General features: G+C 46.7%; 3 protein-coding genes and 1 long non-coding RNA gene across 9 annotated transcripts; all 4 read left to right on the plus strand.

Moving 5' to 3' along the window:
* The first annotated feature begins 7 nt into the window (after nt 1-7).
* LOC134016464 (uncharacterized) lies at nt 8-4,150 on the plus strand. 3 transcript variants are annotated; one of them, XR_009929525.1, is made up of 4 exons: nt 8-421; nt 2,528-2,614; nt 2,822-2,857; nt 3,189-4,150. It is a non-coding gene; the product is annotated as an uncharacterized LOC134016464 (long non-coding RNA). The 3 variants fall into 3 exon arrangements; XR_009929524.1 differs by lacking the exon at nt 8-421 and having other exon boundaries at nt 1,957-2,614; XR_009929523.1 differs by lacking the exon at nt 8-421 and having other exon boundaries at nt 1,960-2,614; nt 3,192-4,150.
* A 6,173-nt stretch (nt 4,151-10,323) lies between these two features.
* Nucleotides 10,324-13,510, plus strand: LOC134016463 (UDP-glucuronosyltransferase 2C1-like). 4 transcript variants are annotated; one of them, XM_062455829.1, is made up of 4 exons: nt 10,324-11,434; nt 11,699-11,898; nt 12,126-12,822; nt 12,926-13,510. In XM_062455829.1, exons 1-4 carry the CDS (start codon nt 11,306-11,308, stop codon nt 13,508-13,510), a joined length of 1,611 nt encoding a protein of 536 aa, XP_062311813.1. In that variant the 5' UTR covers nt 10,324-11,305. The 4 variants fall into 4 exon arrangements, with proteins under 4 accessions (XP_062311813.1, XP_062311812.1, XP_062311815.1 ...); XM_062455828.1 differs by having other exon boundaries at nt 11,699-11,850; nt 12,075-12,822; XM_062455831.1 differs by having other exon boundaries at nt 10,325-11,434; nt 11,699-11,890; nt 12,160-12,822.
* Nucleotides 13,511-15,101: 1,591 nt separating this feature from the next.
* On the plus strand, nt 15,102-17,068 carry LOC134016462 (UDP-glucuronosyltransferase 2C1-like). The gene is made up of 3 exons (XM_062455827.1): nt 15,102-15,415; nt 15,683-16,396; nt 16,484-17,068. Exons 1-3 carry the CDS (start codon nt 15,116-15,118, stop codon nt 17,066-17,068), a joined length of 1,599 nt encoding a protein of 532 aa, XP_062311811.1. The 5' UTR covers nt 15,102-15,115.
* A 1,581-nt stretch (nt 17,069-18,649) lies between these two features.
* On the plus strand, nt 18,650-20,789 carry LOC134016466 (UDP-glucuronosyltransferase 2C1-like). Its single transcript, XM_062455832.1, has 3 exons — nt 18,650-18,963; nt 19,231-19,944; nt 20,032-20,789. The coding sequence occupies exons 1-3, from the start codon at nt 18,664-18,666 to the stop codon at nt 20,614-20,616; spliced, it is 1,599 nt and encodes a 532-aa protein (XP_062311816.1). The 5' UTR covers nt 18,650-18,663; the 3' UTR covers nt 20,617-20,789.
* The last annotated feature ends 4,404 nt before the right edge of the window (nt 20,790-25,193 follow it).

Here is a 25,193-nt window from a genome sequence, read left to right on the forward strand (position 1 = left end):
ATCTGCATGGATGACACAGGGAAATGTGCCCTTCTCCTATACTGGCCTAGGCTATTGAACATGTTCTGATCAGTTTTGAAGTCCATTTCACTCAATCTCATTGACAATGGACATTATCGCATTCAAACTGAGTTCAAAGTACAGTAAGGGAAGGGGCATTTTCTGAAGCTTTCATTGTGTTGGTGGAGAAACTGTGAAGATGTTGGGTCTCCTAAAATCAGTCCATGTGTCGATGTGCGTTGGAACTGTTCTACCGTTCTCTGCCATGCATTTCCTTTCATCAGCACATCTTCACTTAATGATGTGTATCTGACCCCTAAAACGTTTTGGGTCCCATTAGAGGTGACTAAGGTCCAGAAGTTTCTGGAAAGTGAGGTTCGCATTCTCCAGGACGAGGAGATCAAGCGAATCATTGAGGGAGGTTAGTCAGACAAATCTGCAAGTCCGCCTCTTGTCTGATTGGGCATGAGCACAGGAAATGCCGACCGGAGCGACCGAAACCAAAATGGTGGTTCTTATCCCTCACCTCCTAACGAATGTCCCACTCCCTCCCGTGCCAACTTTCTTGAGGACTGAATATGTAGCCAGATGAAATTTCGACTTTTAAATGGTCATTCAATTCGAAAAAAATCTAAAAGGCTATTGTTCTAGATCTCAAAATACTAAAAAGTACAAGGAATATCATTCATATTTAATCTAATCCATCAGTCAATTTCATTGAATTAATTATCTAGTCTGCACGATTAACGCAAAAGGGAGGATTCAGTTTGAAACCGAAATCCAACAAAATGGTGGATAAACCATGAATGGATGATATTCACTTCACGGTAGACTTTGTGAAAGCATGCATGCAATTGGCTCCAGGAGCAAGCAGGCTTTCCAGCCATGGTAGCTCATGGCAGATTCACCCTCGCTAACCAGACTAAAGTTTGGATCTCATTAAGCTCTTGATAGTTGGCCTGCGGTTAAACGTGTGATTCAAAACATCTGAATTAAGTCTGAATCAAGAGTGTCATGCCGGGGTGTATCTGCCAAATCTTCAATGAAATACAGCTGTTTGAAATCAACTTTTCTTTTCTTTTTGTTTTTGTTTACCCTCCTCTATTCTATAATTTTTCCCTTTAACCATAAAGCGTTAATCATATCTACTGTAGTCTCATGACTCAAAATGGACACCCACCAACTGTGCTTTCAAGCCAAAACATTCACAAGTACCTCCATAACAGACAGTTCCACAGAAGGGATATTGTATTTGAATACTGCTGTAATGTTGGGTGAGCATCAGAGTCCCATCAATTATAACATGTAAGGGTAATAACTGACTTGGCTGTATGGCTGTTTCTGTGCCTCGGACAACCTCCCAGCCAAACATCATTAAATCACATTGGTTTATGATGTTTGTAGAAGCACAGTGAGGCTGTCATGCATGACCAATATAAATGTGTTCTGTCTTTCGTGTTGTCAGACATTTATGGCTGATGTGGAAAAACCACAGCAGAAAACAGACACGAATTTCAGTCGTTTGGCTGCTCCAACACCACATCTCAAAACCTAAACGAAGGCATTTCAGAAATCTGAGGATATTTTCGCAAAAACACGTTGGTGCATGGGAGATTTTTTCGTGTCTGTCTCTATCCATCTATATGTCTATCCCTTCATCTGTCTGTCAGTGTCTGACTTAGCTACAGTCAGTGTGTGTGAGAGAGAGTGAATGTGTGTGTGTGAGAGAGAGACATAATGTGTGAGAGAGAAGAATGTGTGTGTGAGAGAGAGAGAGAGAGAGAGAGAGACAGAATGTGTGAGAGAGAGAGAGAGAGAGAGAGAGAGAGATGAGATGGAGAATGTGTGAGTGAGAGTGATGTGTGTGTGTGTGAGAGAGTGAGTGAGTTGAGAGAGAGAGTGAGAGAGGAGAGAGAGAGAGAGAGAGTGAGAGGATGAGAGAGAGAGAGAGAGAGATAGAGAGTGTGTGAGAGAGATGGAGAGTGTGTGTGTGTGAATGTGCATGCATTGTCTGTCAAGGTTGGCGGAGGAGGTGTAGTCGTGTGTACGTTCCGTACCATCAGTCTGTCAGTACACGTTGCTAAGTAGTTAAGTGACTTTCAACCACTTCTCCGCTGCCGCACTCAAGGTGGAGCCGGATCCATCCGCCAGTTCCAGCCTCAAATCATTGAGGTAGGGCCTCCTTAAACGAATTACATTCTCCTCAATATCGTTTAAATACTGGTTGTGTCTAGCCTTGTACCGTAAATGTACTTACAAAAAAACTTCTTTCCTCTCTTTTTTGAAGCTATCCAGACCCAGGCTGAAATTCAATTTGAAACCATTTCCGTCACTATAAAGTAGTGGAGGGCTCTCTAACCCTGGGATTAAATTACTGCTGGTTGAACTCAGTTTAATACCAGCTGTGGTTACCTTGAGAAAGAAAGGAAAGACAGAAGGCATTTTGGGTGTGTTGGGACAGGTACTCCACTATAGGAAGTCTACCATGGTTGGCCATTTTGGTCTAACTGTTTGTTGTCATCTTCAGGACCCGATTTCTCTAAAATCACCACCATCCATGGCGACCCAGAGCTGATCGATGCAGAGTCACAGAGGATCACTAAACTCATCCAAGGTCCAGAAAACAATCTTCCGTTATGGAACACTTTACTTTTTTCTTTTTTTCTTACACTCTCCTGAAGACTAGATTACTGTTCTTTTCCATTATCTGTTGAATTCAGCCGTTTTTTTCTTCTGCCTTCAGATGAATAACCATGTGTCAGCCGTGTGTTTTTAGTGTTCTGCATGTGTAAATGGGCCTGGTTTGTCTCTTCCATTCCAGATGGAGGGAAGCCGGCTCAATCCAGGAGAGCCCCAGGTAAACATACCAGAGAACAGAACAACGTGTTTGTGTCGAGACGAACTGCATCGACAAGAACCGGTCGTGAACGCGCCATGATCCTCACTGGAAAATATGTGTCGTTTAAATCAACTGTCTTTGGATTTGTTTTCATTGGACAGCCAATGAATTAAACAATTCCCTCTTGTGCTTCTCCAAACCTCATTCTCTCTCTCTCTCTCTCTCTCTCTCTCTCTCTCTCTCTCTCTCTCTCTCTCTCTCTCTCTCTCTCTCTCTCTGTCTCTCTCTCTCTCTTTGTCTCACCCTCTTTATCTTTCGATATTTTTCTCTCCCTCTCCCTTTCGGTCAGCAGGTGTGAAGAAGAGGAGAACCAGGCTGGTGAGGCGCCACAACAATTCCAGACAGTGAACCCAGCCACTCGTAATCACCTTCAAGCTCACCTCAGAGACCCGAGGAAAGTCCAGGAGCAAGCAAGATACCGAACGACCAATTAACACTCTCGACACACCTATAGCAAGTTACTGGGCCAATGGAAAATTCAGACCCATCTTAACACCATGGCCAATCTTCCACCATTTCGTTTGTTTGTTTAGTTTAGTTTTCGTAGACAAAGCGGAGGCATCGCGCACTTTAGGTTCATTTAAAAGATGTGCGTTGGCCAAAAGTTGAACAGTTTCCAACTTGAGGCTTTAGAATCATTACAGTGAGACCTTGGCTAACAGCCATGTCTGGGTAAAATAACAGTTTGTCACGGGAGTTGGTGGCGGTTGCAGACAAGTGATGTGTTTCAGCAATGCAATAGGATGGAAAAGGATTCACATGTAAGTAAGTATGTACGCGAGGATAATGGGAATTGTTGGATGTGGACAGAAGTGTGAGATATTTTGAACGTGGAGGGAATTATGTTGTTTGTTTATTGTTTTGTTTTTTCATATCTTGTCACTGTGTAAAAAAAATGACTTGATTGAATACTTTTCTAATGGCTTTTTTTTATGGTGCTGGCATCCTTTACTATATCTCAACTCATAGGAATTAAGCAATGCTTTGCTGATCTGCAATGCTATTCCGCAATGCTGTTCCAGTTTTTTTTTACAGTTCTTTGGTTTTCCTACTGTATGTCGATAAATAATTATGATTCTCACTCCTTTTGTTTTGGGAAGCCTTGTTTGTTTCTGTGTGTGTGCCTTCAGAACACTGACTCTGTCGTCGGGTTGGGAACCTTTTATATGCTCATGTTTAATCACGTTTCTCAACACCTTCTTACCTCTGCCTGTTTTGGAAATACGTGTTCAATAAAACGTTATGATCGAATGGGACAACTGTCGTCTGGTCCTTGGTTTTAGAGCGAAGGGGGCGAGAGAGATAGAGAGAGAGAGACAGAGAGGTGGAGGTGTGTGAGAGAGGGGGTGTGAGAGAATTAGAGAGAGAGAGAGGTAGAGGTGTGTGAGAGAGGGGGGTGTGAGAGAATGAGAGAGAGAGGTGGAGGTGTGAGAGAGAGAGGGGGGCCAGAGGGATTGATCGAGACACGACGAGAGTCAACAAGAGACAGATTGAGAGGGAAAGAAAGAGAGACAGAGAAAGAGAGAGAAAGAGAGAGAGAAAGAGAGACACAGAGAAAGAAAAAGAGAGAGAAAGAGAGAGACAGAGAGAACAAGGAGAGGACGTGGAGCAAGGAACCATGGCACCATCGTCTTGGGCAGGGATCCATCATTACATCAGAACCAGGACGGTTGCTGGAACAACCGGGTCTTACACAGCTCCTCCAAGCTTGTGAAAGAGCCAGCGGAGCACCTCAGAATGGTCCTGGAGAGCTGGACACAGGACCCGAGTTGTGTGTTGGAGACTGATGGCTGAAGCTGGACAGGGCTTAACGTCATTCCCCAAGAGGACCGACACGTGCCCGGACTTGCGGGGCATGATTAGGGCCGTATCCAACATGGAGGTTTTAGGTCAGATCAGAGGACACGCCTGTATGTAATCAGGGATTAGCTGTCATCAGTCAGTGATGTCATCAGCCTGGGATGTCATAAGCAATCCGAGCTGCTGCCTTGACTGTCCTCCACTGTGCGGCCGCCCGTGAGAAGGAGGAATTCAGTCTGGCACTGGAGAGCGTAACTAGTGTGTTATCTTTCTTACTGAGGCTCCTACCTGCTACTTTTTTTATCTTAAGGCTTCTGGTTGTGACTTTATCCTGCACAAGGCATGTGGGATCCATCATTCATGTCATATTATTGTCCTCTTGTCCCTAAAGGACACACACACACGTGTGTGTGCACAGGTGCACACGCATACACACGAGCATGAACGCGCACACACGCTCACACACACACACATTTCAGACCCCCTCTCTGGTTTTAAAAGCTTGATGTTGCAATCCTGTTTCAGGAAGCCAAGAGAACAGTCCTATGTCCCTCATCTGCCGTGAGTGACGCAATATTAGAACAATCTGTCGGAGTCATCCGACACGCAGCTATGCAGACCCACAGTCTTGGAACTAATTATCCCATCCGACTCCACAGAGTCATTGTGCTGGACCACAGGCATATTTTACCACTACAGTATGAGATCACACACCCAGCCTGGGCCATGGGGTACCACCGCCAGCGACACAGAGAGCAGGAGTTGTTGCCTGTCGTTGCGAGATAACATCACAGAGGAAATGGATTTCCAGATGTCGACTGCGATGCTCCAGAGGTGTCTTTCCTACTTTGAAAAACCCAGAGCGAAAGCCGCTAACAATAGCATTGTGCAGCGCAAACGTTAACCCTGGTTTTTATTTTGGAGACACAATCCCCATGATCTGAAAGTTCCATTGGTCCAAACACGAGGCAACATGAAATGTTTTTGTGATAATTTTTTCGCCGGATAGGAAACGGTGCACCCATTGCGATGAGGACAGTGTATGACAGCAGCTTTCAGCTGTAACCACATGCAGCTGGACACAGCAGTGGGTCTGGAACCGAGCAGTGGGTCTGGAACCGAGCTGGGGGCAAGATGCTAAGCTGGGAGGGGGGAGAGGAATGTGTTGTCAGGCAGTTTGGGACCCAATTCCTCCTAAAGTAAATCTTACGTTCAGTTCCAGAGTAGATTGTTGGAGAGTTAGCTCTATGTCATCGCCGATTGATGGATGGATGTGTGGATGGATGGATGGATGGATGAATGCATGGATGGATGGATGGATTGATGAATGGATGTGTGGATGGATGGATGGATTGATGCATGAGTGGATCGAGGACGGATGGATAGTTGGATGGAATTACATTTTGTTTATAATTTTCTCGTGCCAAATTGTGTATGTGATACTCACACAGAACATTGCGAACTTTCTCCGTCCTTTTAATATATATATAATTTTGTTTCATGGAGAATCATTAATCATGCTACTAAGTCAACACACACCCCGTGTCAGCACAATGTGATGTGAATCCTCAATATGGAACACGATTTCAGCTTTCTCTGTGGCGAATTAGCTTCAGTTCTAGCATGTTGGATGGAGATAGCAGTCAATCAATCATGGTCCCCTCCTCTCTTGGACATGGCTATAGCTGGTGGGTCCAGAACCAGATCTAGATGTGCTGCAATGTGAGATTCATGAATTGGTGTCAGTAGAGGGAAGGATATCATCTTCCCAGGTTGTCCTTGGATACAAACAGGAACATACTATAGCACTTTACTTTCGCGAATTAATTGCAAGTGTGTGTATCTGTGTGTTTGAGAGGGGAGGGGCGTCGTCCAGGCGTGATAGGTTCTACTTCTACTCACACACACAGACCCACACACACACCAACACACACACACACACATCCCTTTGATCAGGTGTACAAGGACTTCCATTTATAAACTTTGGTGGAGTCGACAGCTGCCAATGCCTCGCTGCTTTCAAAAACTGGCTCGTACACGACTGAGAGAGAACACATACAGTGACATCATCAAATTCCTGCCTTGATCAACTTTTTTTTCTCCTAAACCAGGGTGCATGCACTGAGAAGGGAGAGACATGTCGAAAGAAAGCAGGAGGCAGAGAGACAAACGGGAGACGGTGCCGAAGTCCAATGGAATATGGAACGAACACACACACACATACCTCAGCGTCACAATTTCCTATGTTCTGTTGTCAGGGGACACCTGTCTCCTTGGTTACGAGGGACTCCCCACACACAGATGTGGAGAGTGGGATTCTGTGTGTGGAGTTGTGGACCACAGCTGAAACCTTTTCCGGGAAATTCACCATCGAAGGGGGGGGGGGGGGGGGTTGTCCCAGTCAAGGTCTGTCTGATACGTGGCTGAACAAGACAGGTGTCATGTGCACAAGTATTGTGTTGCACCTCCTTTGGAAAGAGAGGATTTGGAATACGTGTTTGGTACATACTGTGAATTCACACATACACGCACACGCAAATATACAACTTTACACACACTCACACACACACCTACCCCCCCTCCCCCCACCCCCCCACACACCCCCCCACATACACATACTGTACATACACACAATTCTCTTTCTTTACTCTCATATGCCTTGTCGCAGGAACCACTTAACCAAATCTGGATCCAACTCTCATCTATCATTTTACATCATTCAGGATCTGGGGGATATTTTCTCAGATCCTTTTTTTTCATGGATCAATGTAGGAGGCCAAAGCTCCAGGAACTTCAAATGTGATTCAGCCTGTTGCTGGAGTTTGAAGGACTTGTAGCAGCCACATTAGAAATCATAACCATGTGAACTGGTGATGTATCAAAGACACTTTTCTTCTCTCTAGACACTGGTTGTTTCAAGGGAACATTGTGGAATCGTTTTGCAATCGATTTAGTTGACCTATCTGGTCTGGATTTTCAATGTTTACTGTAGTTTGATTCACCATACATTGAAAAATACATTCCTTGGATTATTTAATTTGACATAATAATGGTCAATGTTTTAGGTAGTTTTTATTGACTTTCTCCCTTGAATCAGTTGCATGTATTTGGACTGAAACTGCATGGAGCATTAAGAGGTGCGGAAAAAACATAATGAAGGACTTGGATGTTGTGCTCTGCTTTGAAAATGGAAACTATGCTTCATTTCTTCACCAAAATATGACAGTTGATATGTTCCAGTTTCCAGCATATCTGGTATGTATTTTACGAGGCACACATTTTGGACAGGACTTGGACAGGAATCTGAGCATGTGCAGGAGTAGTGGCTCGACAGCTAAAGTAAACACTGTCTGCCTCCAACTTTATTAAATTAAGTCAATTCAAGTCAGGTCAGCAGATCTTCGGTAGGTCAACTGTCTCGGTCAGAAGTCACAGAGTGTCAGTGATCGGAGGAATGGAGAGAAACTAATAAAGTTTAAAGCTTTTATCCAAAAGTCATTTTCAAAGACAGTAACATATATGTCTGATAAGACTGTAGCAGAACAATTATGTACTTTCAAACAAGTGGTTTTAATGAACAAACATCACATTTGAAGTGATTACAAGTATAAGATCGGTTGTGACAAACCAACAGCACATATTCTCACACACATCCGTGCATACAAACTACATGAAACGTGTGAAACTAACTGGAAACTAACTGCAGTAACTGCATTTGAATGCAGTTACTGCAGCTTGGTCTTGGTCTTCCTCCGGCCTCTGCAGCACAGCAGTCTGAGCAGGGCAGCAGTGGAGACCAGGAGGAGCCCCCCTGCAGCCAGCAGCAGCAGCAGCACGTCCACACAGTAGCAGGAGTACCAGGGCATCCTGTAGGCCTGGGTACGCAGGTGAGGAGCCCCCTTGTTCCGCATCACAAACTCCAGACAGAAGATGGCGCTGTCCATAGGTTTGATAGGAGCGTCCCTGTGAAGGCGGGAAAGCCTCTGCATGTGGTGCCTGTAGCTGGGGTTGTGGAGGACCTCCTTCAGGGTCTGATGGAAGTGTGGTGGTTGGTGGACAGCAGTAAACAGATGTTGGAGTAGTGTCACCCATGTTCTACTGCCAATGAATGTGTCGAGCAGTAATTACTGAATGACATAGGCTGCAAAACCTTCTTCCTCTCAAATGTGAATCTATGGTTTTAATGAAAAGTCACTTTTCTTTCAATAAAGATAAGTGATTTAAACTTTTACCATAGCATTGACAATACTCGACTTCAGATGCCCTTGTATGTAAACTGTCATACTGTCTTACAAACCATTTTGAATCGTTACCAAATCACACCCTTTCTGTCAATCTGTCAATGATTCACTCTGCTGTGAATCATTCACAGCAGAGTGAATTGAAACATGTTGAAACATGTTGAAACATCTGAGTCCAGATGTTTCAACATTCCAAGCATGGCAGTCACTGTGACCGTCACATTTCTGTCCTAGTTCAATCTTCAGTCGGCCTCTGACTGTTGAACATTCCTGATCCAGGTAGGTATGTGACCCACGGCACATGTAAGAAAGACAGTATTTTCACAGAGTTCAGCTTAATTACCTGCAGATCATCTGATGGACCCACCAGCGACTTGTTCCAGCCCCAACAATTTTGTATTTTGTATTGAACTCAGGTCAAACATGTTTTATATATATTCCTCGTGATGATTTGGTTGTGCAAAGTTCTCTGAAACAGGGAGAGCAAGTATTAGTCTCTGAGATCCAGGTAACTACAGCAGCATCCAACGTCTCGAAGATTAATAAAACAAAAGCCAGTGGTGGTCTTGGTCTGTTAAGTAAGTATTGAATGCAGCTGGTCATACACTTAAAAAAAAAGAAATCTGCTCTGGACAGTGTAGTATCGCTTGTATCATGTGGTGTCCTCACAAAGACACTTTGACATCAATGGATGACTATAAATAATTAGCAAACAAATATCCCGGCACGGCCGGGAATCAAACCGGCAACCTTGTGATTGGTAGCCCGATTCCCTAACCGCTCAGCCATCTGAGCCCCCCAGTTATGTCCATGGACAATAGGAAGTGTGAGGATTAGTGTGTATCGTAGACTGGACAGGAAGTGGAAGGGGAACGTTTAGTCTGTGACACTTATAGCTCATGATCTTGTGTGCTGATTTGACATTGACCACATGCTGTAGGTATCAGGGTGTATACGTGTATTTGTCATCTGGCTGCCTGCTGTAGTGCCTCATTGACGATAACAGGCATTTATTCAGTGTGGGTGTAATGTACTAAAGTTATCTAACACTTGTTTTCTCTTTCTCTCTCGCTTTCGCTCTCTCGCTTTCTCTCACACAGTTTTTGTTTGTTTTGTTGTTTGTTGCTTATAAAATAACACGTATCACACAAACAGTACAACCACCTCCTTCTAAAACCTCTTTAACAGCACCCTCCCACAGTACATTAGAAAGTACATTCGAAAAAAGCAGATGAAATGCGCAGAAAAAGAAGTGAAGAGTGTCGAAACAGACGGCTCCGCAGAGTCCCTCAAACATCCCCGGGAGACGTCCTCATCGCCTAGAAACTGTTTTTAACGATCCTTAAACACACATCAGCAATGTCTCATTTACTTCTGTGTTTATGGAACAGCGGCGAAGAACTACGCAACTCAGAATGTGCCGTGGAACGTTCCAATAGCTTACATTCTGCATAGCACAATCAGTCAGATTACTGTCAGTGTACAGCGCATGCCATCCCTCTCCCCCAGCACCACCAAGGCTGGGCTTCATCAACCCTGTGCACATGCACATTTTAAAACACGCTTCCCTGCTGTAGGTCTGTGTGTCTGATTCATTCGACCTAACTCAAAGGACCACTGATCTACCTCAAATCCACGAGCAAGTCGAGGAGACTCAGTAACAGCTGCCACTGTGAACTGTGTTTGTCTGTTCCCCTTTAGCCTGCATGTGTTAAGTATGCTGGGAATTACTCTTCTAATATTATCACCTACCTTATCGCTAAGCCACACCTACGCCGCAGCCCACTGTCACACTACACCCCTGAAGTCCCGAGGAAGCAAAGATTAAACAAATAAATACTACATCTACATGATTATGACTTGCGGTGAATGTACGGCTTGGAATTTCAATTATTTTTATTCAAGTAAATTATGATTTTTTTTACATTTGTACATTTTGGCTTTTAATACTTGCAGTCTCATAATAGGAGTCGGGACTTTGGACTCTGGGCTGGACTGCCTTTGTAATCTGTCTGGTGCTTGTTTATTCGTTCAGCTCCAGTGTGGCCCCATGCAGCAAACACAACTCCAGGATAGGACATCTAAAGGTAACTATATCATTCAGCAAAAAACAGCAATGATAATAGAAACAAATTGTTGACATCGAACTCATACTCTTGCATAACTAGCTCAGTGGCTGTAAGGTCAAATCAGAACGGAAACGATAGTCCCCCAAGCCAGGAAAGAGTCTCACCAGGATGTAAAACCTGACTGGGGACTGGAATGCATTTGTGATTTGTCAAAATAAAAAAGCGTCTTGAAGGGTAATGTTGCAGCACGGTTTTCTTCTTGTGTAGATTGTGATGTCATCCAGGCGTGCATTGTGATGTCATCCAGGCGTGCATTGGGGCATCTGGCCGTCCTCAGTCTCGGCCTCCTACTGATCCCTCCCCTCTGTAGCGGGGGGCGGGTCCTCGTCTACCCTGCAGAGGGCAGCCACTGGATCAACATGAAGGTTTTGATCGCCTCTGTTCTTCTTCGTTGTGTTTGTTTCCTGTGGAAGCCCTGAAAGGCACGTAGAGAAACGATTGACGAGAGAGAAAAAAAAACCTGTCGTTTCCCCATGCCTTTGTGCGTCTTCGCGTGGCACTTATGCGATCAAAACCTCAATATGATCCACTGGTGTTACTGGTGCGGGAAGACAAAACCAAGATTTGGGTATTATACGTTATTTGCATATACAGTTGTAACTGATTAGGCTCTGTCATGTACCTTGCAGATCCTCATAGAGGAGATCCATGCCAGAGGCCACGTCGTCACGGTGATACGAGGCAACAACTCGTGGTTCATCGCAGAGGAGTCTCCCTTTTACACCACCATCTCCGTCCCAGACAGAAACGTTTACCTGGAAGAATGGGACACCTTCTTAAGGTTAATTAAGACCTTACCTAATGTCTTAATTAATGCACCTGTAAAATGATGTCTAGAATTAGTCTTAGGCTTATTTACTTAAAACTACTCTCATGTAATAGATGTCTGTGATTTACCCAGGTCCACCCTTATCAGTCGGGATATCACTGAGCATCATTTTGACAGCCAATTGTGTTTTAATGATTAATGATCTGAGGTGATTAAGTTCCCTTTTTTGCTTCTAGAGATACCCTGGATTCTCAGCTCCTTAGCTCGCCCATGTTTCCGGTCTCCATGGGCCGAGCTCTCTGGTCGATCTGGACCTGGCAGAGGGTCTTCACCAAACTGTTGGACAACGGACACCAGCTGTTCAGCGAGATTGTAATCTCAATCCTCGAGGACAAGGACTTGATGGAGAGATTCAAGAACTTTGATCTGTTTCTGACTGATCCCGCTATCAGTCCGGGCGTGTTCTTGGGACGTTACCTCAAACTGCCTCTTGTGTTCAATGCCCGCTGGGCGTCCCCCTCTGAGGCACACTCCGTTATTGCCCCCTACCCTCTCTCCTACATCCCCATCACATACACAGGTTTCACCGATCGGATGACCTTCCTCCAAAGGGTTGAAAATGTCCTCATGCGATGCCATGAGCTTTACAAAGAGAGGTTTGTGATTCACCCACATTACAAGGCCATCCTGGATAAATACTTTGAGGCAGGAAGTGACCTAACTTCCTTCATGCAGGAAGCAGACATATGGTTGATGAGGTCAGACTTTGTGTTTGAGTACCCCAGACCCACCATGCCCAATGTGGTCTACATGGGGGGGTTCCAGTGTCGGCCGGCCCAGCCCCTGCCCTCAGAGCTGGAGGAGTTTGTTCAGAGTGCTGGGGAACACGGAGTGGTGATCATGTCCCTGGGGACCCTGGTGGACTCGCTTTCCAAGAACCTGACTGACCAAATCGCCAATGTCTTTGCCAATCTGCCTCAAAAGGTCATTTGAAGTTTTTTAAAAATGTTGTTCCTTTTCAACTGTCTGATTTTTCATGGAGTTAATTGTTATGGTTATGGCATGGCCATGTTGTTTTCTTTCTCAGGTTATCTGGAAGTACTCAGGCGAGCGTCCCTCCACTCTGGGCAACAACACCCTGCTGGTGAAGTGGATGCCCCAGAAAGACCTCCTGGGTCACCCCCAGACCAGAGCCTTCGTGGCCCACGGAGGAACAAACGGAGTCCAGGAGGCCATCTACCACGGGACCCCTGTGGTGGGAATCCCTCTCTTCTTCGACCAGCACGACAACCTGTTGCGTCTGCAGGAAAGAGGAGCCGCTAAGATCTTGGAGCTGCCTGATCTCGACGGACCAAACTTCCATCAGACCCTGAAGGAGGTCCTCCACAACCCCAGCTACAGGCACCACATGCAGAGGCTTTCCCGCCTTCACAGGGACGCTCCTATCAAACCTATGGACAGCGCCATCTTCTGGCTGGAGTTTGTGATGCGGAACAAGGGGGCTCCTCACCTGCGTACCCAGGCCTACAGGATGCCCTGGTACTCCTACTACTGTGTGGACGTGCTGCTGCTGCTGCTGGCTGCAGGGGGGCTCCTCCTGGTCTCCACTGCTGCCCTGCTCAGACTGCTGTGCTGCAGAGGCCGGAGAAAGACCAAGACCAAGCTGCAGTAACTGCATTCAAATCCTCCGGGAATTGGACCTTGTTCAATCTCACAGCCTAAATCAATTGGAACTGAAATATCAACAAAGGGCTGATGTACATTGTTAAAATTATTGCCTTCATTTAACTAATAAAAAATGAGGTAACATTTTCCAGTTGGGTGAACTCCTGGGTATTTTTTACTTGAACAAAGCAATACAGCAATAACATCTACTTGACTGTGGCAAAAAAAATTGAGTACAGCTTAACAAAAGATCAACTCATGACACACAATGACCACATCATAATAACCAACAGAATAACCACAATCACAACTGTAAAAACACCACTGAATCACTTGCTAGCTTATGTCATACTATCACTGGCTTTACAAAATCAACTTCAAAGTCAACTACACAACTTGCTGGGAACTAAAGACTAGACACCCTTCTTTTATGTATGATTCTATTAATCTGAGTTCAAATTTGGGCTGAAGCTGGTGATCAGGGGCTGAAGCTGGTGGGTCTATCAGATGATCTGCAGGTCTTTTACAATACCTGATATCTGTGAACTCAGATGAACTTTTATCTTTCTTGCATGTGCCGTAGGTGAATGATCTACATAGATTAGGTCTGTTCAAATGTCAGAGACCGACCGGAGTTTGAACTTAAACAGAAATGTGATGATCTCAGGGACTGTCGTTCTTGGAGCGGTGTAACTGCCCAACTTGGAAGCCGAGGGTAAGTGAATCATGGATGTATTGCTGGGAAACAGTTTGATTTGGTAATGATTCAAAAAAAGGTTTATAGACAGTTAACACAGGGCTGCCAAGTTTCAACAAAAGTTCAGAGTGACATTGCGTGGTTTGGGGCAGGGGCGAAAACCTGATATCAACTTTAGGAGCGGACAAATACATGGACATTTCTCTAGAGCAGTTCCTGAGGGGACACACCAAAAGTTGTGCTGCAACACAGACTACGTTAAACTTAAAAACACCAGTTGTGTGTCTAAAATCAGCACATGTGCCTTCATGGCATATTAAGATGTTTACAATAATTCAGGTATGGTTACAGTGATATATTGGGGGCAAGGGTGTATGTTTAATTTCAGCTTTGATAGGGACATCAATGGTTCATGTGAGTGCGCTGTGCGCACAAGCACATTTTGGGGGGAAATGGAAACGCATACATGGAAAAAGAAAGAAGCGACTGAACGATTTGGGGATTCTTAGCGTGAGATGTACGAGGCGTGTCGCGTGAGTGTGTGGACTGGTTGGTGTGCGTGATTCTCATGTTCAAAGCGTCAGACTCTGCAGCTCTGTCAATACCAGGGCATCTTAAGTCAAGTATGGTCAATGCAATGGTAGAAGTTTAAATCACTTATCTATTTTAAAAAGCATGTGACTTTTCATTAGATCCATAAATTAACATTTGAGAGGAAGAAGGTTTTGCAGCCTATGTCATTCAGTAATTACTGCTCGACACATTCATTGGCAGGAGAACATGGGTGACACTACTCCAACATCTGTTTACTGCTGTCCAGGTACACAGCCATGGTCTAAATGTCAGTCCACCCTTGTTCACACAGCAACAACAGCCTTTGAAAGTTATTTTCACAGTTTGGTTATTCCGGACACCATGACTCCCAATCTGGCCTGGGGAGTTTTCTGCTCTCTCAGTGTCTGCCTGACGTTCCTCCGGCTCCCTCCCCCCTGCCATGGGGGAAAGATCCTGGTGTTCCCCGTGGATGGAAGCCACTGGGTCAACATGAAGATCCTGATGGAGGAACTCCACGCCAGGGGACACAGCCTGACGGTGATCCGAGCCTCCAACAGCTGGTACATCCCAGAGGAGTCTCCTCTCTACGACTCCATCACCCTCAGGGAGGACCATGCTTTCGACAACTTCTTTGACGCCTACTTAGAGAAACACATGAAGGTATGTCTTGAAAAGTCATTACGACGTTGTCTTTTATCACGTGCTTTTCTTCGATGTGACATGCAGTCCATGGAGGGATTTGAACTCACAACCTCTTGATCTGTGGTCAAATGCGCTGCCGCTCAGCAATACCATTCCCAGTCCTTACCACCTCTTTGATATAATGCAACAGTCCTGGAAGGACAAATGCTGTTTTAATACAGAAGCATTTCATAGATTGGTTGATCATTTGGGTTCATTCATTGATTGGTGGATTTGTGCCTTCAGGCTCAGAGAGAGAGGGCGTCGGCTCTGACCTTCTTCAAGCTCACCCAGCAGTTCATGTCCATGATCTCTGAGGCCCACCTTCTGAGCTGTCAGATGGTCTCTCGCCTGCTGGACGACCAGGACGTCGTCAAAGGCTTGAAGGATGCCCAGTACGACCTGTTTCTGACGGACCCTGCCATTGCAGGAGGGGTAGTTCTGGCTAAGTACCTCCAACTGCCCCTGGTGCTCAACGTCCGCTGGATCACCAGCGGAGAGGGGCACTTTGCCATCGCCCCCTCGCCCCTCTCCTACATCCCGGTGCCAGGCTCAGGCTTCACAGACGAGATGAACTTCATCCAGAGGGTGAAAAACGTACTGTTCTACAGCATCATCCTGTACCAGCAGAGGTTCATGGTGGGGCCCAGCTATGATGCCCTTTGCCAGAAACACATAGAGGGTGGCTGTGACGTCATTTCCCTCCTGCAGGATGCAGACATCTGGCTTTTTAGGTCAGACTTTGTGTTTGACTTCCCCAGACCCACCATGCCCAATGTGGTCTACATGGGGGGGTTCCAGTGCCGGCCGGCCCAGCCCCTGCCCTCAGAGCTGGAGGAGTTTGTTCAGAGTGCTGGGGAACACGGAGTGGTGATCATGTCCCTGGGGACCCTGGTCAACACTTTGCCCAATGACATCGCAGAGGAGATTGGCAGCGTTTTTGCCAAGATTCCGCAGAAGGTACTTTTGAGCATATCAATAAAGTCATCACATACTTTTCATTGATTGGTAGTAAAACGTGTAATTTGATTTGAACCTGTTCCTCAGGTTATCTGGAATTATCGGGGCGAGCGTCCCTCCACTCTGGGCAACAACACCCTGCTGGTGAAGTGGATGCCCCAGAAAGACCTCCTGGGTCACCCCCAGACCAGAGCCTTCGTGGCCCACGGAGGAACAAACGGAGTCCAGGAGGCCATCTACCACGGGACCCCTGTGGTGGGAATCCCTCTCTTCTTCGACCAGCACGACAACCTGTTGCGTCTGCAGGAAAGAGGAGCCGCTAAGATCTTGGAGCTGCCTGATCTCGACGGACCAAACTTCCATCAGACCCTGAAGGAGGTCCTCCACAACCCCAGCTACAGGCACCACATGCAGAGGCTTTCCCGCCTTCACAGGGACGCTCCTATCAAACCTATGGACAGCGCCATCTTCTGGCTGGAGTTTGTGATGCGGAACAAGGGGGCTCCTCACCTGCGTACCCAGGCCTACAGGATGCCCTGGTACTCCTACTACTGTGTGGACGTGCTGCTGCTGCTGCTGGCTGCAGGGGGGCTCCTCCTGGTCTCCACTGCTGCCCTGCTCAGACTGTTGTGCTGCAGAGGCCGGAGAAAGACCAAGACCAAGCTGCAGTAACTGCATTCAAATCCTCCGGGAATTGGACCTTGTTCAATCTCACAGCCTAAATCAATTGGAACTGAAATATCAACAAAGGGCTGATGTACATTGTTAAAATTATTGCCTTCATTTAACTAATAAAAAATGAGGTAACATTTTCCAGTTGGGTGAACTCCTGGGTATTTTTTACTTGAACAAAGCAATACAGCAATAACATCTACTTGACTGTGGCAAAAAAAATTGAGTACAGCTTAACAAAAGATCAACTCATGACACACAATGACCACATCATAATAACCAACAGAATAACCACAATCACAACTGTAAAAACACCACTGAATCACTTGCTAGCTTATGTCATACTATCACTGGCTTTACAAAATCAACTTCAAAGTCAACTACACAACTTGCTGGGAACTAAAGACTAGACACCCTTCTTTTATGTATGATTCTATTAATCTGAGTTCAAATTTGGGCTGAAGCTGGTGATCAGGGGCTGAAGCTGGTGGGTCTATCAGATGATCTGCAGGTCTTTTACAATACCTGACTCAGATGACCTTTTATCTTTCTTGCATGTGCCGTAGGTGAATGATCTACATAGATTAGGTCTGTTCAAATGTCAGAGACCGACCGGAGTTTGAACTTAAACAGAAATGTGATGATCTCAGGGACTGTCGTTCTTGGAGCGGTGTAACTGCCCAACTTGGAAGCCGAGGGTAAGTGAATCATGGATGTATTGCTGGGAAACAGTTTGATTTGGTAATGATTCAAAAAAAGGTTTATAGACAGTTAACACAGGGCTGCCAAGTTTCAACAAAAGTTCAGAGTGACATTGCGTGGTTTGGGGCAGGGGCGAAAACCTGATATCAACTTTAGGGGCGGACAATTACATGGACATTTCTCTAGAGCAGTTCCTGAGGGGACACACCAAAAGTTGTGCTGCAACACAGACTACGTTAAACTTAAAAACACCAGTTGTGTGTCTAAAATCAGCACATGTGCCTTCATGGCATATTAAGATGTTTACAATAATTCAGGTATGGTTACAGTGATATATTGGGGGCAAGGGTGTATGTTTAATTTCAGCTTTGATAGGGACATCAATGGTTCATGTGAGTGCGCTGTGCGCACAAGCACATTTTGGGGGGAAATGGAAACGCATACATGGAAAAAGAAAGAAGCGATTGAACGATTTGGGGATTCTTAGCGTGAGATGTACGAGGCGTGTCGCGTGAGTGTGTGGACTGGTTGGTGTGCGTGATTCTCATGTTCAAAGCGTCAGACTCTGCAGCTCTGTCAATACCAGGGCATCTTAAGTCAAGTATGGTCAATGCAATGGTAGAAGTTTAAATCACTTATCTATTTTAAAAAGCATGTGACTTTTCATTAGATCCATAAATTAACATTTGAGAGGAAGAAGGTTTTGCAGCCTATGTCATTCAGTAATTACTGCTCGACACATTCATTGGCAGGAGAACATGGGTGACACTACTCCAACATCTGTTTACTGCTGTCCAGGTACACAGCCATGGTCTAAATGTCAGTCCACCCTTGTTCACACAGCAACAACAGCCTTTGAAAGTTATTTTCACAGTTTGGTTATTCCGGACACCATGACTCCCAATCTGGCCTGGGGAGTTTTCTGCTCTCTCAGTGTCTGCCTGACGTTCCTCCGGCTCCCTCCCCCCTGCCATGGGGGAAAGATCCTGGTGTTCCCCGTGGATGGAAGCCACTGGGTCAACATGAAGATCCTGATGGAGGAACTCCACGCCAGGGGACACAGCCTGACGGTGATCCGAGCCTCCAACAGCTGGTACATCCCAGAGGAGTCTCCTCTCTACGACTCCATCACCCTCAGGGAGGACCATGCTTTCGACAACTTCTTTGACGCCTACTTAGAGAAACACATGAAGGTATGTCTTGAAAAGTCATTACGACGTTGTCTTTTATCACGTGCTTTTCTTCGATGTGACATGCAGTCCATGGAGGGATTTGAACTCACAACCTCTTGATCTGTGGTCAAATGCGCTGCCGCTCAGCAATACCATTCCCAGTCCTTACCACCTCTTTGATATAATGCAACAGTCCTGGAAGGACAAATGCTGTTTTAATACAGAAGCATTTCATAGATTGGTTGATCATTTGGGTTCATTCATTGATTGGTGGATTTGTGCCTTCAGGCTCAGAGAGAGAGGGCGTCGGCTCTGACCTTCTTCAAGCTCACCCAGCAGTTCATGTCCATGATCTCTGAGGCCCACCTTCTGAGCTGTCAGATGGTCTCTCGCCTGCTGGACGACCAGGACGTCGTCAAAGGCTTGAAGGATGCCCAGTACGACCTGTTTCTGACGGACCCTGCCATTGCAGGAGGGGTAGTTCTGGCTAAGTACCTCCAACTGCCCCTGGTGCTCAACGTCCGCTGGATCACCAGCGGAGAGGGGCACTTTGCCATCGCCCCCTCGCCCCTCTCCTACATCCCGGTGCCAGGCTCAGGCTTCACAGACGAGATGAACTTCATCCAGAGGGTGAAAAACGTACTGTTCTACAGCATCATCCTGTACCAGCAGAGGTTCATGGTGGGGCCCAGCTATGATGCCCTTTGCCAGAAACACATAGAGGGTGGCTGTGACGTCATTTCCCTCCTGCAGGATGCAGACATCTGGCTTTTTAGGTCAGACTTTGTGTTTGACTTCCCCAGACCCACCATGCCCAATGTGGTCTACATGGGGGGGTTCCAGTGCCGGCCGGCCCAGCCCCTGCCCTCAGAGCTGGAGGAGTTTGTTCAGAGTGCTGGGGAACACGGAGTGGTGATCATGTCCCTGGGGACCCTGGTCAACACTTTGCCCAATGACATCGCAGAGGAGATTGGCAGCGTTTTTGCCAAGATTCCGCAGAAGGTACTTTTGAGCATATCAATAAAGTCATCACATACTTTTCATTGATTGGTAGTAAAACGTGTAATTTGATTTGAACCTGTTCCTCAGGTTATCTGGAATTATCGGGGCGAGCGTCCCTCCACTCTGGGCAACAACACCCTGCTGGTGAAGTGGATGCCCCAGAAAGACCTCCTGGGTCACCCCCAGACCAGAGCCTTCGTGGCCCACGGAGGAACAAACGGAGTCCAGGAGGCCATCTACCACGGGACCCCTGTGGTGGGAATCCCTCTCTTCTTCGACCAGCACGACAACCTGTTGCGTCTGCAGGAAAGAGGAGCCGCTAAGATCTTGGAGCTGCCTGATCTCGACGGACCAAACTTCCATCAGACCCTGAAGGAGGTCCTCCACAACCCCAGCTACAGGCACCACATGCAGAGGCTTTCCCGCCTTCACAGGGACGCTCCTATCAAACCTATGGACAGCGCCATCTTCTGGCTGGAGTTTGTGATGCGGAACAAGGGGGCTCCTCACCTGCGTACCCAGGCCTACAGGATGCCCTGGTACTCCTACTACTGTGTGGACGTGCTGCTGCTGCTGCTGGCTGCAGGGGGGCTCCTCCTGGTCTCCACTGCTGCCCTGCTCAGACTGCTGTGCTGCAGAGGCCGGAGGAAGACCAAGACCAAGCTGCAGTAACTGCACTCAGAGTCGGACCTTCTTCAACCATCGCTTTTTTTTATTTAGGATTTTTGAAATGTAGAAAAGGTTCTGATGCAGCAAACAGTTGAGTCTCTGTTTCACAACTGGTTTGACATGAAATTCAAGTAATTTGATCAAGTGCATTATTTTCTAAATATATATAAATAAAATGTTTAATTAAATAAAAACCATCCATTCTCAAATTGCAGATCATTCAGGTACACACTTGTGTCCCTCATTGACCCCCCCCCCCACACACACACACCACATCCTCACCTCAGTCAAGTATTTTATTCCTCAAATGGAAGACATGAAATAAGGTCATACAAACACTATTATTACAGACAGTTAATCCTGACAGCGTCAGCGGCAATGGAACAGTTCCTTGTCATTGGCTCTCAATCTTTCTTTCTTTCAATACAGTAGAGTGTGTGTGTGTGTGTGTGTGTGTGTGTGCGTATGCGTATGCATGTCTGTGCGTGTGTGCCTATCTGTCTGTGGGGGTGTGCGTGCCTGTGTGTGTGTCTATCTGTGTGTGTGTGTGTGTGTGTGTGCGTATGCGTATGCATGTCTGTGCGTGTGTGCCTATCTGTCTGTGGGGGTGTGCGTGCCTGTGTGTGTGTCTATCTGTGTGTGTGTGTGTGTGTGTGTGTGTGTGCGTATGCGTATGCATGTCTGTGCGTGTGTGCCTATCTGTCTGTGTGGGTGTGCGTGCCTGTGTGTGTGTCTATCTGTGCGTGTGTGTGTGTGTGTGTGTGTGTGTGTGTGTGTGTGTACAGACCCCTGGGGCCCCCAGGGTTGAGGCCTCCGCTCCTCAGCTTGCAACAGGATCCGTCAATACCTGTGTCCCTCCGATGAGTTATCGCCAGAGAGACCCAGCCCAGGGCTTCGTGTGCCAGCATGCCTGCGAGACAAACCAAGCACACCTCCTCCTCACGCCACTACAGCTGATGATGCCGACTCGAGAGGGAGGGGTGTGTTTGTTTTTCACCTATGCGTTTGGTCCCTCCGTAATGAAAGAATAGATAAGCCTTTCCAAAACAAACAGAGAACGTGATTACAGGCTGCACGCTGTCTCCCCTCAGGCTGTGATGAACCTCCTGGCTAATCCCCCTCCCTTCGGGTCTGTGCCTGAATGGACAACCTCAAAAGAGCCCGGGTCAGTTCACTTGTCCATATCCCTTTCCGGTAATGCAACCCTGGGGGGAGTACATAGCTTAAACATTCTTAGTTAATGAACCGTGACTTCTTACTGCTGTACCATAAGCAGTTAAGTGCGGTCGAAACAAACACATAGCCCCCCCGTCTGATGGCATTTTTTCATTTTGCGTGTCAATCGAAAGAGCGGGAGATTGGAGATGGACCAACTCTGGAAGGATTTCGCAATCTTTACCCCGCTTGTCAAGGTCGTCCGTGATGTCATAACTGCCCCAAACAGGCTCGTTTAGAAACACTTAAGAAGCTGAAGGTCCTTGTTCATCGTGTCTGCTAAACAGTCACACAGAAACTAACATCCTGGATGTTTGTTTGGTATGAGAAAAAGTGGGACGTTTTCAAGAACCGCTCAAACGACTTGAGACTTTTGGCTGTGAGACCGGCACGGCAGGGAGAAACAGTTGCTTTACAGTATCCTTCAACATCAGTTATCCCCAGACTTTCCCCCGTATAAAAATGACACTTTTTTGGAGTCAAAGCATACTTCTGCAGTATACTCAACAGTCTATTAAATCATGCCTGAATTACGTCAGTTTTTCAATTAGCCTTCAGTAATTGTAAACGTTCTAGCCATCCAGTGACATTTTTATTGTGTTTATAGATTTTATAGTTTTTTTTCTCAGTTTCACAGGATTTTTCTTGGTCTTCTTAAGAAATACTGTGAAGGTGAGTCGTATCTCATAAGCAAATAATAAGTATATACATTATAATCTGGCCTGGTTGGAATTTGACTTTGGAATTTGTTTAAGTAAAAACAAGACCTCCATCACGTACATGTTCTATGGAACGCAAGCATGATATCACATCAACGGTGATGACATCATACCCTGTCAGAACATGTGGAGGACAAAACACATTCACATACACACACCACTTCACCTATTCACACACACACACACTCACACAATTATGCATGCACAGTCCAGAGTGCACATGCACACAAACTAACGGTCAACTCGTACGGTTCAGTCCGTTTTCTCCATGTGCTCTGCCTGTGGTGTGTCTGGTGTTCCATCTCTGGAGGGGGTCGCTATAGCGACGACAGCTCACTGGCAAGAGAGAAGAGTTGCTCCGCCGCGCAGACCTGAGAACAGTTCCTATTCAACACGGTTCCATTCAGTTCAATTCGAATCCATGCCATTTCATTCCGTTCCGACTCAGTTAATCCCTCACCTCCACCACCTCCACCACCCGCCACCACCCACCTCAGCCCACCGCCCGCCCGTAAACAGTCGAGTGGTTTACACAAGCCTCAGAGAGCGTGAAGCCGGAAGGTGCTGGTCCGCCGACGATACGAGGCCATTTGCGCACGTCCGCTCGTCTTTTATTGGCGGGGTGACGATCCCATCCCACCTTCCATCTGGTCCTGCTTCTGAGCAAGGGTCTGCTGTGCTCCTTGGGGTGTCTCCCACACATGGGGTCAAAGGTTAATGTACATTTCAGTGCTGAGCAGGGGCTAAAAGGTAATTGACGCTTAACCTGTCTTGGTTTTGGCTCAGGTCACACTTTGTTCTAGCGATTCGAACGATGAAAAACGACTTTTTCTAAAGTAAGCTTGAGGTCTGTTGTTCGCGAGAACCAACCACCCAAACCGTCAGCGTGCGGAGATCGTACCATAAATCAAAACAAGAACATTGCTCTCCTTAATTAATTTCATAAGTGCATAAAAACCTGCTTGGCTTAAAAAGCTTTCAAATGATGGGATTTTACAACATCTCGTCATGGAAGAAAAACTGAACGTAGTGTTTCCTGACGATTTGTTTAGTTTTCTTTCTGTTTTCATTATTCCCCGAATGCCAAAATCAACAGCGTTTACTAGCCGTTTTGTTATTGACCTTGCCTTCGACACCGTGACATCGCAGCATGACAAAGCCATGCTGCGATGTCCTTCTGAGCCTTGTGAGGAAGAAATGGGACATGTTGACGATGTTGAGACCGACTCGCTGCCAGTGTGGCTGCAGGGGAGATACTCGGAGACCAACGCGGCTGTTTTAAGACATACAGATGCGGACGGCGGCGGAAAAAAAAGGGTGAGGGAAGGAGAGAAGGGAGCGGGAGAGAAAGGGAAAAGGAGGGCGGGTGTGAGAGCTCGCTGTCGTGTCCATTGTGGTCTTCTAGTACTCCTTTCATACCTGGTCACAGGTGGGAGTCAGGTGGCTGAATGGTTAGGGAATCGGGCTAGTAATCAGAAGGTTGCTGGTCCGATTCCCGGCTGTGAAAAAAGACGTGTCCTTGGGCAAGGCACTTCACCCTACTTGCCTCGGGAGAATGTCCCTGTACTTACTGTAAGTCGCTTTGGATAAGAGCGTCTGCTAAATGGCTAAATGTAAATGGTCACAGCTGGCCTGTGGGGAATCAACCAGAACCTTTCACCTCTCTTTTCTTCGCTCTCGTGGAGCAGTGTGACCCAGAACCACCCTAGGCGTTCCGTTTCTACTTTTGACGTCACAGACGAAGATGTCTGTTAAAGTCGTAGATGTCGCGGAACGTCTACGTGTTCCGTCCACATCCATCAGATGGATATAGCCGGAACACATGGATGTTCTCTCGCTGTAGACCTGGATCTGTGGACACCATCAGAGGAGATAATGAAATCCTCCGCCCGCCATCCTCGCCCACCTTGACGCCCTGGAGAAGGGCTGCGGAATCCAAGGTAACCCGAGGAACGCCCCCGAATCAGTTCCGCAGTGTGCTTCGCGTGTGAGTCAGCATTTGTCCGTCCGTAGGGGAAACATCTGATATCCAGCTTCCTGGGCTAGTAGCTGGATGCCGGACATGACTCTCAAACGCACACACGGCCCAAAAACACTCCTGTCTACAGTACGTACAGTCAATCCCACAGAGTCCACGGTCATGGAGGAGGCTGGTGTGAGGTTCGGGTTCTGACATGTGTTTTGGGGTAAGGACCTCCAGGAAACCAGAAGGGGGGACGTGAAATGGAAAGACCACATGTTCTGCGTTTCAGGCCACGAGTCGACAGCCCCCCCGCTCGTTTGTAAACGTATGTAAACAACGACAGAGACGCCGTAAAGGTCTCGGAACAAACATTGTAAAAATGCTTGGAATGGAGGAAGGGGTAGGATGACTTGGAGGAACACAAAGAAAATTCCGGAGGGGATGAAAAGAAAATCTGTGACCGTGTCAAGGTCGATCACACGATACTGGTCAACACAAAGATGACGCCGTAAAAGGCTTCGGTTTCCGGTCATTTCTTGGACATAAACGAGGGTTGAACTCATAGCTCGACTGACCCCAGAGTGTGTGTTTGGTCTGTGTGTGTGTGTGTGTGTAACCGTGTAAGTGTGTGTGTTGTCTCTGTGTTGTTAGTTTTGGACCACTCCAGACCAGACAGTCAGCAG

Source organism: Osmerus eperlanus, unplaced genomic scaffold (assembly GCF_963692335.1).
Source record: "Osmerus eperlanus unplaced genomic scaffold, fOsmEpe2.1 SCAFFOLD_411, whole genome shotgun sequence".
Taxonomy (NCBI): domain Eukaryota; kingdom Metazoa; phylum Chordata; class Actinopteri; order Osmeriformes; family Osmeridae; genus Osmerus; species Osmerus eperlanus.

Bases quoted from the DNA above. Each gene is read 5' to 3' on its own strand.
- LOC134016462 (XM_062455827.1), top strand. From the start codon at position 15,116: ATGACTCCCAATCTGGCCTGGGGAGTTTTCTGCTCTCTCAGTGTCTGC. The intron at 15,416-15,682 runs GTATGTCTTGAA...TTGTGCCTTCAG, and splicing joins ACTTAGAGAAACACATGAAG to GCTCAGAGAGAGAGGGCGTC. The intron at 16,397-16,483 runs GTACTTTTGAGC...CCTGTTCCTCAG, and splicing joins TTGCCAAGATTCCGCAGAAG to GTTATCTGGAATTATCGGGG.
- LOC134016466 (XM_062455832.1), top strand. From the start codon at position 18,664: ATGACTCCCAATCTGGCCTGGGGAGTTTTCTGCTCTCTCAGTGTCTGC. The intron at 18,964-19,230 runs GTATGTCTTGAA...TTGTGCCTTCAG, and splicing joins ACTTAGAGAAACACATGAAG to GCTCAGAGAGAGAGGGCGTC. The intron at 19,945-20,031 runs GTACTTTTGAGC...CCTGTTCCTCAG, and splicing joins TTGCCAAGATTCCGCAGAAG to GTTATCTGGAATTATCGGGG.
- LOC134016463 (XM_062455828.1), top strand. From the start codon at position 11,306: ATGTCATCCAGGCGTGCATTGGGGCATCTGGCCGTCCTCAGTCTCGGC. The intron at 11,435-11,698 runs GTTTTGATCGCC...TGTACCTTGCAG, and splicing joins GCCACTGGATCAACATGAAG to ATCCTCATAGAGGAGATCCA. The intron at 12,823-12,925 runs GTCATTTGAAGT...TTTCTTTCTCAG, and splicing joins TTGCCAATCTGCCTCAAAAG to GTTATCTGGAAGTACTCAGG.